Source organism: Littorina saxatilis, linkage group LG2, assembly GCF_037325665.1.
Source record: "Littorina saxatilis isolate snail1 linkage group LG2, US_GU_Lsax_2.0, whole genome shotgun sequence".
NCBI classification, from domain to species: Eukaryota; Metazoa; Mollusca; class Gastropoda; order Littorinimorpha; family Littorinidae; genus Littorina; species Littorina saxatilis.
This window is the reverse complement of record NC_090246.1, coordinates 93,558,778-93,573,403: the sequence shown is the minus strand read 5'-3', so window position 1 is coordinate 93,573,403 and position 14,626 is coordinate 93,558,778. Positions and strand designations below refer to the sequence as shown.

Sequence of the window (14,626 nt, the reverse complement as noted above, 5' to 3'; positions counted from 1 at the left end):
CAATGGCCAATTCTGCCGCAGTCGTCACGCACGATCGCACGGCATGCAAAGCCCGATCCACTCGAACCGTGTCAAGGACCCGAGTGGAATCGGACTCTGCCCGATCGGGAGGGTCCAACAGTGTGGACAGCGTGCTCATCCATGTCAAGGCCTGTGATTGGGCCTCGACAATGGAAGAAACGGTGGCCTCAAGATTGTGGAACGAAGCAGAGCTCAGTTCCACCTTCTTGACCGAAGGCACCTCCCCAACGAACACATCACCGTCAGCCCCACCCTGAACACTCGAAGTCTGGAAAGGGAGAGTTCGAGAGTCAAAGGGAAAAGGGAGGGACGAAACAGATTGGACACGAGGAAACAGTGGAGGTGCGCCTCCCGAAGGAAAGCACGGCACTGAATCCGCGTCCTCCCGAGGAACATAGGTCGCGTTCGCACGTGAATCTGTACTCCTCAGGCGATGTGCTGCCGCTTCCACCGTGGCACTAAGACTAGGGTGGAACGCGAATTGCTGGCGGCCGGATCGTTCATAAAACGAGCCGCCGGCAGACGCGGCGTGTGCCTCCCGCGCCCGGGCCGAAGCGGACTCCAAGGACGAGAGGGCGTCGGAGGGAAGGACGTCCTGAAACTGTTCAAACGTCCTTCTAGCTGTGCGAGGGAGAGCCTCCTGCCTCTCGTCCTCAGACTCCACGTCCTGTGTGTCAACCGAAGGGTTGGGAACACTAGACGACAGACGCTTAAGAGAGGCATCCGTGGCGTCAAGACGCCGCGTGATGTCTGTCATGTACTGTTGGAAAGTACGAAGCATAGCTTCGGAAGTTCCATCAGAAACCGGCAAGGGTAGAGGATCAGTGTTAACCTCAGGGCGACCCTGATCCTCCTCCCCATCGTCCTCTGACTCACTCTCCTCTTCACTTCCCGACAACTCCTCAACAGCAGGAGTGTAGGAAGCTTGAGGGGGAGGAGCCGAAAGTGATGAAGTAGGCTGTGACGAAACGCCCACTGAAGCAAGAGGCCGCGAAGACCCCTGCCCCAAAGACGAAACGTCTCCAGCAGCCGAAGGGAGAGAACAACAAAAACCCTGCGACTGTTGGGTCAGTCCAGCCAACGAACCCCCGCCATTTATAGACTGAACAGGGACCCATCGGGTCTGATCAGAAAAGAAATGGTCCGGTCCGGTCGGGGGTGCCGATCCGGTCCGGTCGGGTGGTCCGGTGTTCCGGTGGTCCGGTCCGGTCCGGTGGTCCGGTCCGGTCCCGTACCATCCGGAGGTCCCGTTCGGCACAGAACCATCCGTACCCACAAAAGTGTTCGGGTGGTTCGGTCCGGACGTGGAAACACCGTACCATCCGGACCCGTAGGTCCGGTGGTCCGGTGTGTTCCGGTTCGGTGCCAGACCACCCGGACCAACAGAGGTGGTCGGGTGGTCCGGTCCCGACCGGACCACTGGTCCCGTACCGTACCATCCGGACCCGTAGGTCCGGTGGTCCGGTTTTTTCCGGTTCGGTGCCAGACCACCCGGACCAACAGAGGTGGTCGGGTGGTCCGGTCCCGACCGGACCACTGGTCCCGTACCGTACCATCCGGACCCGTAGGTCCGGGGGTCCGGCACGGGCCAGAGGTACTGTCCCGCACCGGACCCTAAGGTCCGGTACGGTCCCGTACCATGGGTCCCGTCCGGACCAAACCCGGAGGTCAAGTCCAGTCGGGACCCGTGGGTCCGGTTCGATCCCGACCCGTGAGCCTGGACCGTTCCGGACCCTTGGTCCGGACCATCCGTCACCCGAACACCAGACGCTAAGGAATGGCGTGGGGTCAAGACGGTCCGGTCGGAGGTGTCGGTCTGAGCAACAGAAACAATGTTCCCGTCGCCCTGACCATTCGACAGAAGTACCACGTTCTGTCGAACACCTCCACGTCCAGTAACTAGTCGGCCGGAGCGTTTCATAGAGGGACAGCCACCAGTCACACGGACGTCAGAGGGAACCGTAGTAGCAGTGGTCGTAGGCACGAAGCCTGAAACCCCTGCCCCCACAGGACCGCCCTGAACGGGGTCAATTCGCATCCCAACCCCAGCGGGGAGGGAATTCATAGACCCCGTCATCTCCTCCGATCTCCCCCCCCATGAGTCCGAGACTACTGTCGAAACAGCAGTAGACGACCCAGCGAGGGAGTTCAGAGGAGGACCCGTGTCCCTCCTGGCTTCCACAGCGGTGGAAACCGAGGAGGGCACAGGAGAGGCACCGGAAAAGAAAGAAGTCGAAACCTGAGTCTCTCCCGTAGCCCCTAGATCAGATTCACCAACCCCCAAAGAGGGTTGGGAATCGACCCGCCCCCGGATTCGAGCCAGGGAGGAGAAGGAAACCTTCCCCCCTGGCTTGAAACCGGGAGGAGCTGAAGCCTGAGACTGAGGGCCGGACAACGGCGTCGAAGGGGGGGAAGCGTGTTCCACGGAAGGAGAAGGAGAAAGACGCTTTTTCTTTCCCCTCGACCTTCCCCGAACCTTCGACGGCGCAGCCCCGCCCGAAGTCCCAGGTTCAAGCCCAGCCTGTTTGAGCAAGCTCGCATTGAGCTTGCTCAAACAGGCTTTCTCCGCCCTCCCTCGCCGCAAACGCAAAGCGTTTGGGGAGGGAGAGTCGGAGCGCCGAAAGGTCCCCCTGTCCGTGCGCAAAACATGACGCTGTGCGCCCGGAGAAGGGTTGCCCCCGGCAGACTCTGGTTCCGTAGAACCAGAGCCCAAAACAAGACGAGACATCCTACCTCGCCCTGTACGTACCCTTAAAAAATAGAGAATTAACAAAATTCAAAGAAAATTAGGTCAATACTCAAGTGAATGAGGCGAAACGAGAAGCAGACGACCGGTCACCACGAAGTAGGACGGTAGGCACGCCGAGTCCGCCACACAACAACGGAGGCACAAGTTGGAAGAAAAACAACGTAGCCTCAAGCCAGAAGTGGAAAAACACACAAAAATCCAACAGGTGGTAATCCACACAGAAAAGAAGACTCTAGAATCCAAAATAATCCGGGAGCGCAGCAGAAACACAGCCTACTGTCACGCGCGAAAAAAGAAAGAGGACGCGCCACCTACATCCTGTAAGGGGGAAGCACTCGGACAGTGCTTGGGATCCACGGTGGCGCATGGTTATGGGAGATAATTGTACCCACGCAGCGTTTTGTCCAATTTTTTCGGCCTATAATAGATAATGTGCAAGAATAGTACTGTCGAGGTAAGTGTTATATTGACGGTATCCATGTCCCACCCCCGTGTCACCACAGTGGCACGTAAAAGACCTTGGTCATTCTACTATTAGTGCAGATGGCTGATACCCTGCACTGATACGCATACACTTGTGTATCTCATCTAAAGTCGGGGTAAAATCCCCATGCCCCAAATGGCTTTGGCGTGAGGGCATAAAACTTGAATTTCTCTACCAATATGACTGAAAAAAGACAGACGGCCATGAGTACGGACATGAGATGGGTCAAAGCAACCCAAACGAATGCTGCCCTATACATGCCAACCGGCATAACGGGCAGTAAGTAAGTACAGTGGAACCCCTCTTTTACGACCTCTAAAATCTGAGAAAATCAGGTCTTAAAAAGGAGGGAGTCTTAAAATGGGGGTAAATTTACAGAGGTTATGAACAGAAAGTCTAAAAAAACAGGGTCTTAAAAGGGGGGTTCCACTGTAACCCAAAAGAAACGTATCCACCTACCCGCCACATACAACTCTTTGTGCAGCACCCCCTCCTCCACCTCCAGTGACAGCCAGCTGTTGGCAGGGAATATGTAGCGCTGGCCTGACTGCAGGTCGTGCACCTGGACTTGTGTCAGGTACCAGCAAGGGGAGGAGCCTGTGTTGTCATGCCAGATCTTCATCTGGAGACAGGTAGGTAAACACTTGTGTGAATATTATATCATGAAATTTAAAAGTTGTGTGAATGTTATATCGTGAAAGGTAAACATTTGTGTGAACATTATATTGCGAAAGGTAAACATTTGTGTGAACATTATATTGCGAAAGGTAAACATTTGTGTGAACATTATATTGCGAAAGGTAAAGACTTGTGTGAACATTATATTGTGAAAGGTAAACACTTGTGTGAATGTAATATCGTGAAAGGTAAACACTTGTGTGAACATTATATCGTGAAAGGTAAACTCTTGTGTTAACATTTTATTGTGAAAGGTAAACTCTTGTGTGAACGTTATATCGTGAAAGGTAAACTTTTGTGTGAACATTATACCGTGAAAGGTAAACACTTGTGTGAACATTATATCGTGAAAGGTCAACACTTGTGTGAACATTACATCGTGAATAGTGTATCAGTGAACTCCACTGAAGCATTGATTGATATTAAATCATTTTCTGCTGAAAGATATTAATTCTTAGACTATGGTCTCCTGATATTTTTCCTAAAGTCAGTCATGCATACAGCAGTATACCCGTTCTGAACAAGAAATAGCTCTGATGTTCAGCTATTAAACACAGATACAAACAAATAAACAGAGACATACCTTACCACACACACACAAATGTACACATCAAGAAAAACACATGCGCCTACACACCACACTGAACTCTGAATCCATCCAAAGAAATGTGCTACAGCTATCACTGTGTCTGTGACGCTGAGATGTTCTCCCCCCTGTACCTTCTCTCTTCTATTGTTCTAGCTTCTGATCCTCCAAACTGACTGCTATCTTACCTTGTGCAGATTCCCAAGATCATTGTCCGAGGCAATGAGAAAGGTGTCACGAGAGTTTCGCTGGAACCCAGACCTCTTTGTTAAGTGTCTTGGTTCGCTCTTGCTGTTGTCTCCATACAGCTTCATTCCCACATGGGCTGTGGTTCCTACAGGAGATACAAAAACATACATGAGTTTATTGATGGAACAATAGACAAGATGGAAGGACTGCGTCTGCTTATAAAGACATTTGAGCCTCAATCTTAAATGTTGTTATGTCGGGCGAACAATGTACTCCTTTATTCTGAATTGGTTTTATTCCTATTCAGCTTGTTTGTTTGTTTGTTTGTTTGTTTGTTTAACGCCCAGCCGACCACGAAGGGCCATATCAGGGCGGTGCTGCTTTGACATATAACGTGCGCCACACACAAGACAGAAGTCGCAGCACAGACTTCATGTCTCACCCAGTCACATTATTCTGACACCGGACCAACCAGTCCTAGCACTAACCCCATAATGCCAGACGCCAGGCGGAGCAGCCACTAGATTGCCAATTTTAAAGTCTTAGGTATGACCCGGCCGGGGTTCGAACCCACGACTTCCCGATCACGGGGCGGACGCCTTACCACTGGGCCAACCGTGCCAGTATTCATTCAGCTTGTTACTGTGCCAGCATTTAACACAAAACTTGATCTTTTTTGTTTGTACGAATATGAGCGTCTGGTGTATTTGCAAGAGAATCGTCGGCACAATATGGGAATAGGGTAGAAATGAAAAGGCTGACTGGGGCCTGCCATCTCATCAAATACTCCTTGAAGCTGAGACATATATATTATTAAAAGGCCTCTGTCTGTCTGTCAGTTATTTCTCCTTATCGTTATGAAGCAGGTAAATACACTGCATTGAAAAATGTGTTATCTTTTCAGATTGACACAAAAGTTACCTTTGAATACAGTGGCAACTTTTTACAGACCTAGAATAATCTGGGTAAATTTAGGTCCCGAAAGAGAGGGAGTTTGAAGATTGAGGTAAATTTAGTGACACTATGAAGAAAACAAGAGGCGAAGCCTTCAAGGCTCATGTAAGAAATCGACAAACAGTAACACAAACTCAATCACTCCGTCACACATACACACACACACACACACACACACAGTAAGCATAGGTGACACTGTGCAAGAAAGCGAGACACTAGATCTAGATCTGTCTGTCTGCATGTAGCCTACTTACAGGGACACGACTGCCAACTAGTCTCGGCCCGCTCAAAATAACAATGACCGAGACTTTCAGTAATTCCTTCGCGTGACGTCTAACCCTCTTACGTCATAATGTGACGTCTTCAAATGACGAAATGTTAAAATTTCTACCACAGACATACACACGCACGCACACACGCACACACACGCACGCACAGACAGACAAAGTTACGATCGCATAGGCTACACTTACGTGAGCCAACAACTGAGAAAAAATGAGGTCTTATTGTAGAGCATAGACCAAATAGCCTGGACTGCCAACTCGTCACGTGACCCTTCGAGGTTACGACGCTCAACTTTCAGGGGCGCTTAGCGTCCGGTTTGAAAGGCCAGCGATTCGAAGATAGTGAAAAGAAAGCACGCTCCAGTTATTTGTGACAATGGGAGGTGACAATGAACTGAATTTTCCAAAACTCCAAACTAAACTTAACAAAACTCATCGAAAAACATGTTCCAAATGCACTTTAGCTGAGTTTATTTTAGCATTTTTAGAACTTACCTCGGCAACTTCGTCCATGTTTACAATCGACACCGGATATGACATCCCCCTGATTTCTGAAAGGCCATGAAAGCGTAGGTTCCTAAATGCGAGAGGCCGCTACCTCGTAATAGAGAGAAAGAGCGGAGAGAGAGCTAGTTGGCGGTCCAGGATAAATGGTCAATGTGTAGAGGGAGTCTTGAAATAGAGGTTCCTAAAACACAGGTTCCACTGTACCGTTCACTCACCTGCACCAACGTGCCTGCCGGTAAGCACTGTGATTTCATATCTGAATATTCCATCACGCCCACACAGAGGAACGACAGAGATGCGCTGCAGATCCCAACGATCCAGGTGACGACAAACGATCACACCAATGATGTAAATCAGCAGGATGGTTCCTACGGCAACGAGTGTCACTGGGTTCAGTCCTAGCTCCAGTCCCTGTGTTAGCAAGCAAACGTTTTAATAACAGAAACACTTTCTTTAAAAGACAAATGCAAGAGGTTGGGACCTGGAAAAAACAGAACATCTTGGCTCACAGGAAAAAAGAAACTCTGGACCAGAGAAAAAAATGTAAGCATAATTATATCGTGAAAATCCTTGCAACGAAGGCACTGTTTTGTCTGCAAAACTCTTACATGACCAGATTTCTCAGAAAATCATGGAATTGAAAGACACATATAAACGAATGAATGGACAAAAACATTTTCTCCCCAAGAGTGCTCAGAAATGTCAAAACGTCTTGTCTTTTATCTAGAAGTGCTCAAGTAGGCATTAAAACCATGAACATCAAAGATCTTATTTTAACTACAAAATATGGCAACACGATGTGTGAGGTTCGTCGTCACACTGAATGAATTTTAAAAATGTTAACTTTTCTTTCAGCATGTGCTATCACTGCCACAGGGCTAATTCAGGAGACAGCCAAAACCTCAAGCACACATTCAACACACAAAGAACCAGCTATTTACAGCCAAATCAGAGAATCAAATGCTAGAGATGGACACTCAAACACACATTAAACACAATGACAATAACACTTTTTTTATTTAACGAGGGTGATAGAGAAAACAGTGATCTGCTTACAAAACACACAAAGAACCAGCTACTCACAGCCAAATCCGAGAATCGTATGCTTGATATGGGCAACAGGCTGCCGCTGCCGAAGGCTGTCAGATGGTTGCAGTGACAGAGCGTGGCCAGGGGAATGGACTCGTCCGACACAGAACAGCCTGCCGCTGACCACGTGCGGCTGCTTTCCTGGTAGTACTGACAGCTGGACAGGTACATGGCTGCCGTGATGTTGACATCGTGGTCAGTGTCCTCGTTGACCAGGGTGATGGTGTACTCTGTTGTGTCACGGAAATCTCTGTGGATAGATCAGACAGATGCAGTGTTAACCCTTAGGCTGGTTGTCGCGACATATGTCACGCTACTTTACGTATACTGTCACCTGGTTGTCACGACATATGTCGCGCTAACGGCTCAGTCTGTTTGGTCGGTTCCGATTACCTCCTATGGATACAAAAACCTATATGACCGTTTTTCTTTATTTTTCTCTCTCTTAATTCACCAGTGGCTATGTAACGTGTTACAGAATTGCACCAGTGTAAGGGTTAAGTTCTGTTTGTTTCACCATATTCAAAAGCACAGAGGGACTACCAGACTGATGGATAGAGTGGGACTACCAGACTGATGGATAGAGAGGGACTACCAGACTGATGGATAGAGTGGGACTACCAGACTGATGGATAGAGTGGGACTACCAGACTGATGGATAGAGTGGGACTACCAGACTGATGGATAGAGTGGGACTACCAGACTGATGGATAGAGAGGGACTACCAGACTGATGGATAGAGTGGGACTACCAGACTGATGGATAGAGTGGGACTACCAGACTGATGGATAGAGTGGGACTACCAGACTGATGGATAGAGAGGGACTACCAGAGGCAGACTGATGGATAGAGTGGGACTACCAGACTGATGGATAGAGTGGGACTACCAGACTGATGGATAGAGTGGGACTACCAGACTGATGGATAGAGTGGGACTACCAGACTGATGGATAGAGAGGGACTACCAGACTGATGGATAGAGAGGGACTACCAGACTGATGGATAGAGAGGGACTACCAGACTGATGGATAGAGTGGGACTACCAGACTGATGGATAGAGTGGGACTACCAGACTGATGGATAGAGAGGGACTACCAGACTGATGGATAGAGTTGGACTACCAGACTGATGGATAGAGTGGGACTACCAGACTGATGGATAGAGAGGGACTACCAGACTGATGGATAGAGAGGGACTACCAGACTGATGGATAGAGAGGGACTACCAGAGGCAGACTGATGGATAGAGAGGGACTACCAGAGGCAGACTGATGGATAGAGAGGGACTACCACTACCAGACTGATGGATAGAGTGGGACTACCAGACTGATGGATAGAGAGGGACTACCAGACTGATGGATAGAGAGGGACTACCAGACTGATGGATAGAGTGGGACTACCAGACTGATGGATAGAGTGGGACTACCAGACTGATGGATAGAGTGGGACTACCAGACTGATGGATAGAGTGGGACTACCAGACTGATGGATAGAGTGGGACTACCAGACTGATGGATAGAGTGGGACTACCAGACTGATGGATAGAGTGGGACTACCAGACTGATGGATAGAGTGGGACTACCAGACTGATGGATAGAGTGGGACTACCAGACTGATGGATAGAGAGGGACTACCAGACTGATGGATAGAGTTGGACTACCAGACTGATGGATAGAGAGGGACTACCAGACTGATGGATAGAGAGGGACTACCAGACTGATGGATAGAGAGGGACTACCAGACTGATGGATAGAGAGGGACTACCAGACTGATGGATAGAGAGGGACTACCAGACTGATGGATAGAGAGGGACTACCAGACTGATGGATAGAGAGGGACTACCAGACTGATGGATAGAGTGGGACTACCAGACTGATGGATAGAGTGGGACTACCAGACTGATGGATAGAGAGGGACTACCAGACTGATGGATAGAGGACTACCAGACTGATGGATAGAGTGGGACTACCAGACTGATGGATAGAGAGGGACTACCAGACTGATGGATAGAGAGGGACTACCAGACTGATGAATAGAGTGGGACTACCAGACTGATGGATAGAGAGGGACTACCAGACTGATGGATAGAGAGGGACTACCAGACTGATGAATAGAGAGGGACTACCAGACTGATGGATAGAGAGGGACTACCAGACTGATGAATAGAGTGGGACTACCAGACTGATGGACAGAGTGGAACCCCCCTTTTTAAGACCCCCTAATCAAGACTTCCTCCCTTTTAACTCATTGTCTCCCAGGTACGGATAGGTCCGTACCCACTCATATGGCTCTATCTGACCAGGTACGGATATATCCGTACACACATGGTCACTACATTGCATCTGCTCTCATTCGGCATATGTTCCCATTCTGCTCAGACTGTTAGCTTCAGCCGCTTCCTGTAACGTAGATCTAACGCCTGCATTCCAGCGTGTTGATAAACAGTTGCTACACAGATGCTACACTGTTGCTTTGTTCAAAGTTTTATGGAGTTCGAAAGGAAAGTTTTTTTCACAATGGCAATGCAGCGAACATTTACAGGTGATGAAGTTGCTGAGCTTCTTATGAACTACGATAGTGACGAAGGAGATGAGCTGATCGAATATGAAGCTGATTTTGATGAAGACACTGAGACATTTTTCAAAACATATACAATTCTGAGTGACCTGCTGCAGCACAGCTGGTCTCAGCTAAAAAAAAAACTTGGTCAACATAGGTGAGGTACAAAGTGTTAAGACCTTGTTTTTTCACATTTTCTGTTCATAACCTCTGTAAATTTACCCCCATTTTAAGACTCCCTCCTTTTTAAGACCTGATTTTCTTAGATTTTTGAAGGTCGTAAAAGGGAGGTTCCACTGTACTTGCAAAATTTTGTACTGAACGAGTATTATACCAGCATCTACGTATCTCAAAATATAACTAAACTAGCTGTATTTAAAACGCATAAACTGTACTCACTCTGCAGACACAAAGAAGGTGTAGTCTCTGTGGTCAACACCCCGCCACATCTGAGCCGTGGTGATCTTCTTGTATGATGTGTACGACTCCTCCGAAGCTTCAAAACCTGCGCCGAGGTAAGCTTTAATGGCTGCTGTCGGCAGGATCCCACTGGCCGAGTCAGTGCTGTTGGGGAAGGCTTCAACCCTGATCTGAACGTGCAGTGCGGAAACGCCTGAAGTCCCCATCACGGGATTGACCACCAGCTTCTTGGACAGTCCCGCATCGAGCGTCCAGCTCTCAAACTGACCGTTGGCCAGAGGATTGTAGTGCGGATTCTGCAACAGGCTGGCGTTGGTGACAGTGTAGGTGTTGTTGTCGCTGTCGAACATGAGGATGTCGATGGTGGAGGAGAGGTCCGAGATGGACATGTCGGAGCCGTTGGCGAACTTGAAGGAGAGGGTGGGGACGCGGGAGGTGATGGCCAGCTGGTCAATGTAGCCCCAGGTGTACGGGTTGACATCCAGCATGATCAAGATCCTCAGCACCTGCAGGTGAAAGAGTCAACGAGGAGTCAGGTTAGCGATAAATCTAAGTGTTCAGAGAATGATTGAGTACAGTGGCACCCCCCTTATAAGACCCCCCAATTTAACACCCCTCAATTTAGACTCCCTCCTTTTTGAGACACTGATTTCTCATATTTTCTCATCATACCCCTGTAAATTTACCTCCATTTTAAGACTCCATCCCTTCTAAGTCCTAATTTTCTTGGATTTTTTACGAATGAATGATTAATGTTATAAAAGATTCTGACCTTCTCAAGTCTCATACACTATCATACTACTGTCCGCTCTCCCTTCTGCATTCTATACATGTCTCCTTTTCCCTGCATCCCTCTCTCCACTCCTCCTCCTTCCTTGCCACGATAACCCCCCACCCCCAATTTTCTTCTTAGCACACTTCTTAACTGCCTGTCATTCTTTAGTTGTTTTTATACAACTGCTGCTATCTATACTGGAGTAAAAAAAGACGAAAAGTTGCATGTAAATGTGTGTGGACAGGAATGTGCTCTCGCAGTTTTCTGTGTGTGTATGTGTGTGTGTGTGTGTGTGTGTGTGTGTGTGTGTGTGTGTGTGTGTGTGTGTGTGTGTGTGTGTGTGTGTGTGTGTGTGTGTGTGTGTGCATGCATGCGTGCCTCTGTACTAACATACCTCATCAGAGCTGCTCAAGCCAGGAAACATAGAAGCGGGCAGAGTGAAACTGCAGCCCCCTTGCTCGTGGTATGATCCCACAGTCCCTACGGTGACACGCGAACCGTCCACATCCATACCTCCTATCTGGTACGTCACTTTCTCCTCGTCAAGCACTAACGAAGCCAGGACAACACTCGTCACATCTTCGGCCAACGTAAACGCCTCAGACACGACCGTGGTCTTGTGATCCGTTGACAACGCTGTCGTAGAAAAGTCCAGCGTTTGCACACCAATGCCGAGACGGGAGGACGTGCTCACAAGCTGGGGGAAGGCGTCGGCGAAAGAAGTGGAAGTTGTACTAGAGTAGGACGTGGTGGAAGAGTCCTGGCTGACGGCCTGCATGAGGTGATAGACGGAGGAGAGGAGGGAGGGGAAGGCAAAGTCCTCACGGTCAAGACCTGCTTGCACGCTGGCTTTCAGGACGGTCACTATGTTCTGCATGGACTGGAGCATCAGCGTGTGGCCTCCGGTTGTCTGGTACTCTGCGGAGAATTCCTGTGAAATGAAAACAGAAGGGCTGAAATACACAAGTGTGCAAAGTTGTTACAGCTGACAAATGGCAGAAGCCAGCTTGCAATCAAAAACAAAGAACTGCCACTTTTGCACTGCATCAGATAAAGTTGTCGCAAACAAATTAACGGCAGAAGCCAGCTTGCAATTAATTAAGCAAAGAACTACCAATTTTGCACTGCATCAGACATGCAGTCAAAGACGATAAGAGCACAACACCACATAGACTCCTTTGACCTACCATTAACAACTACAAATCACAAACATGAAAAGTGAACAAGAACCAAATCAGAAAATAAAATCTGAACTAAAAAAAAAACACGCTTAACAAAAATCTCAAACAAGTTTGCAGAATACCGATGTTCAACAGAAAAAACACCTGAAAGGCACACATCACCTGGAGGTAAATTCAGTCCTTAACTGGGCGAAGTCGACTACGCGAAGTATACTTTGCGAAGCTGGGCGCACGGAGCTTTACCACTGAGTTTTCTGCAAAAAGACTTTGCGAAGTCTACGCGAAGTTGACTTTGAGCTCAATTAAGGACGGCCTTAAGAAGCCAAGAAAGGGAAACTTACCGTGAGCAGACTGAGTAGGTAGGCTATCTGCTGAGCTTGCTGCAGAGTCTCCACAGGTGAGATGCTGGACACACACACCATGATAGCTGTTCTCACCAAGGCCTGCGTCTGCTGGTCCTCTGACTGCAGTGACCCTGTGGACGCAGAGTTCAGCACCTGGGTCAAGGCCAAAGCATACTGCAGCAAAGGCACAGGGTCACCTTGTTGCATGAGGGAGGTCAAGGTCATGTTGGCAGCCAGGTAAAGCTCCTGGGACAAGTTGGCTACAGGGATCCCAGCATCCTTGAAGGAAATGTATCTGAAGGAAGAGAGGGATAACACTTGATGTAAGCATGTTGGAAAGTGAACATTGTTAATTGTACGTTAAATTAGCATTCATGTCTGTACGTCATATTGAGAGTGTATGTAGGTGAGGCAAAGCATGCAAAAACAGTCAATCAATTCATCAAACATGAACAAAATCAATTAAAAAATCATATGCAAAACATGGTAAAAGTCATCTTGGCTATCAAATGCGCACAATTGATCAATCAGTCAACCGAAAGGAAGGAAACAAAACAAAACCGGGTCACAAAACTGCGAGTCAGATGGCGTGCAATTTCAATCTGTCTTCTTCTTGTTCTTCGTTCACGGGCTGAAACTCCCATGTGCACTCGTTTTGCACGAGTGGGTTTTTACATGAATGGCCATCTTTACCCCGCCATTTAGGCAGCCATATATCGCTTTGGGGGGACTTCAATCTGTCAATTTATCAATCCATCCATCAATCAAACAATCAATAAAATCTATGAAAAACAGCCCCAAACTCACTTTCTACAAGCCTCCTCGCGTGCACCGTACTCATCCAAAACCGACACCACAAGCAGGGGAGCACTGTTCCTCAATCCCGGCCAAGGGGCTAGATACACTGACTGCCTGTTCCTCATTCCGTAGTACAACAGGTAGCTCTGGTCACCGTTCACCGCCTTGATCTCGTACAGCAGCTCAGCATCACCGTCTGGGTCCGTCCAGCCACTGCAGCTGACGGTTACTAGGTCTTCAAGAACGGTGATGTTGTCCGGTGAGACTGTGCAGTTCCCGCCTCTAGGGGGCAAGTTGGGTTCTAGGATTACCATGGCTCTGCCCCGTACGTTGTTGCTGTCTGTGGCGTTTATTGTGAAGGTGTAGGAGTGACCGTCCTTGAGTGCCCTGCTACGAAGTACTACTAGGTTGGCGGCCGTGGTGCCTGCCAAGAAGATGGAGGAATTGTTAGCTGCGCACACTGACAATGGAGATGCTGTTAATTAAGCCCATTCTTAATTGGGCGAAGTCGACTACACGAAGCTGGCCGTACAAAGCTTTAGCACTGAGTTATTGGTAAAAAAGACTTTGTGAAGTCGTCTTCGGGCTCAATTAAGGATGGGCTTTAAGCAGCAAACTGAAAATCAAACTTTAGGAGAAGACTTAACAGTGATATAGTGCATCCAAAACATGTTAAAGTAATAACTGCCGAGTAAACATAAAAGAAAGAAGCATCCATATAGTATGCCTTTATGCGTACGCACCTGGCAAAAGAAAGAAAAAAAGATGAACAATCTTAGAAAAGGTTTGAAACTGTCTTATTTTCTGCTTAACAGTCCTGGTTAGATTAGCTCCAAGATTCATGCAAGTGAGACACAGGTTGACATGTGGAAATACAGGGGAACCCACCTTGTAAGACCCCTGACCCCTCCCAACCCCCCCCCCCCCCCCCTCCCCCATTTATGACTCCCTCCCTTTTAAGATTGTTTTCTCTGACTTTTTGTTTGAAACCTCTGCAAATAAACCTCCC

At 48.4% G+C, this 14,626-nt stretch overlaps 1 protein-coding gene across 1 annotated transcript in view; it reads right to left on the bottom strand.

Annotated features, from left to right (window-relative positions):
* Positions 1-14,626, bottom strand: part of LOC138954914 (polycystin-1-like) — a 71,961-nt gene that overhangs the window by 47,189 nt on the left and 10,146 nt on the right. The window contains exons 6-13 of the mRNA XM_070326666.1: positions 13,627-14,041; positions 12,817-13,114; positions 11,689-12,225; positions 10,499-11,025; positions 7,536-7,791; positions 6,668-6,863; positions 4,707-4,852; positions 3,714-3,876 (exon numbers count right to left, since the gene is read on the bottom strand). Of these exons, the coding sequence (XP_070182767.1) occupies positions 3,714-3,876; positions 4,707-4,852; positions 6,668-6,863; positions 7,536-7,791; positions 10,499-11,025; positions 11,689-12,225; positions 12,817-13,114; positions 13,627-14,041 (2,538 nt within the window). The remainder of the gene's footprint in view (positions 1-3,713; positions 3,877-4,706; positions 4,853-6,667; positions 6,864-7,535; positions 7,792-10,498; positions 11,026-11,688; positions 12,226-12,816; positions 13,115-13,626; positions 14,042-14,626) is intronic.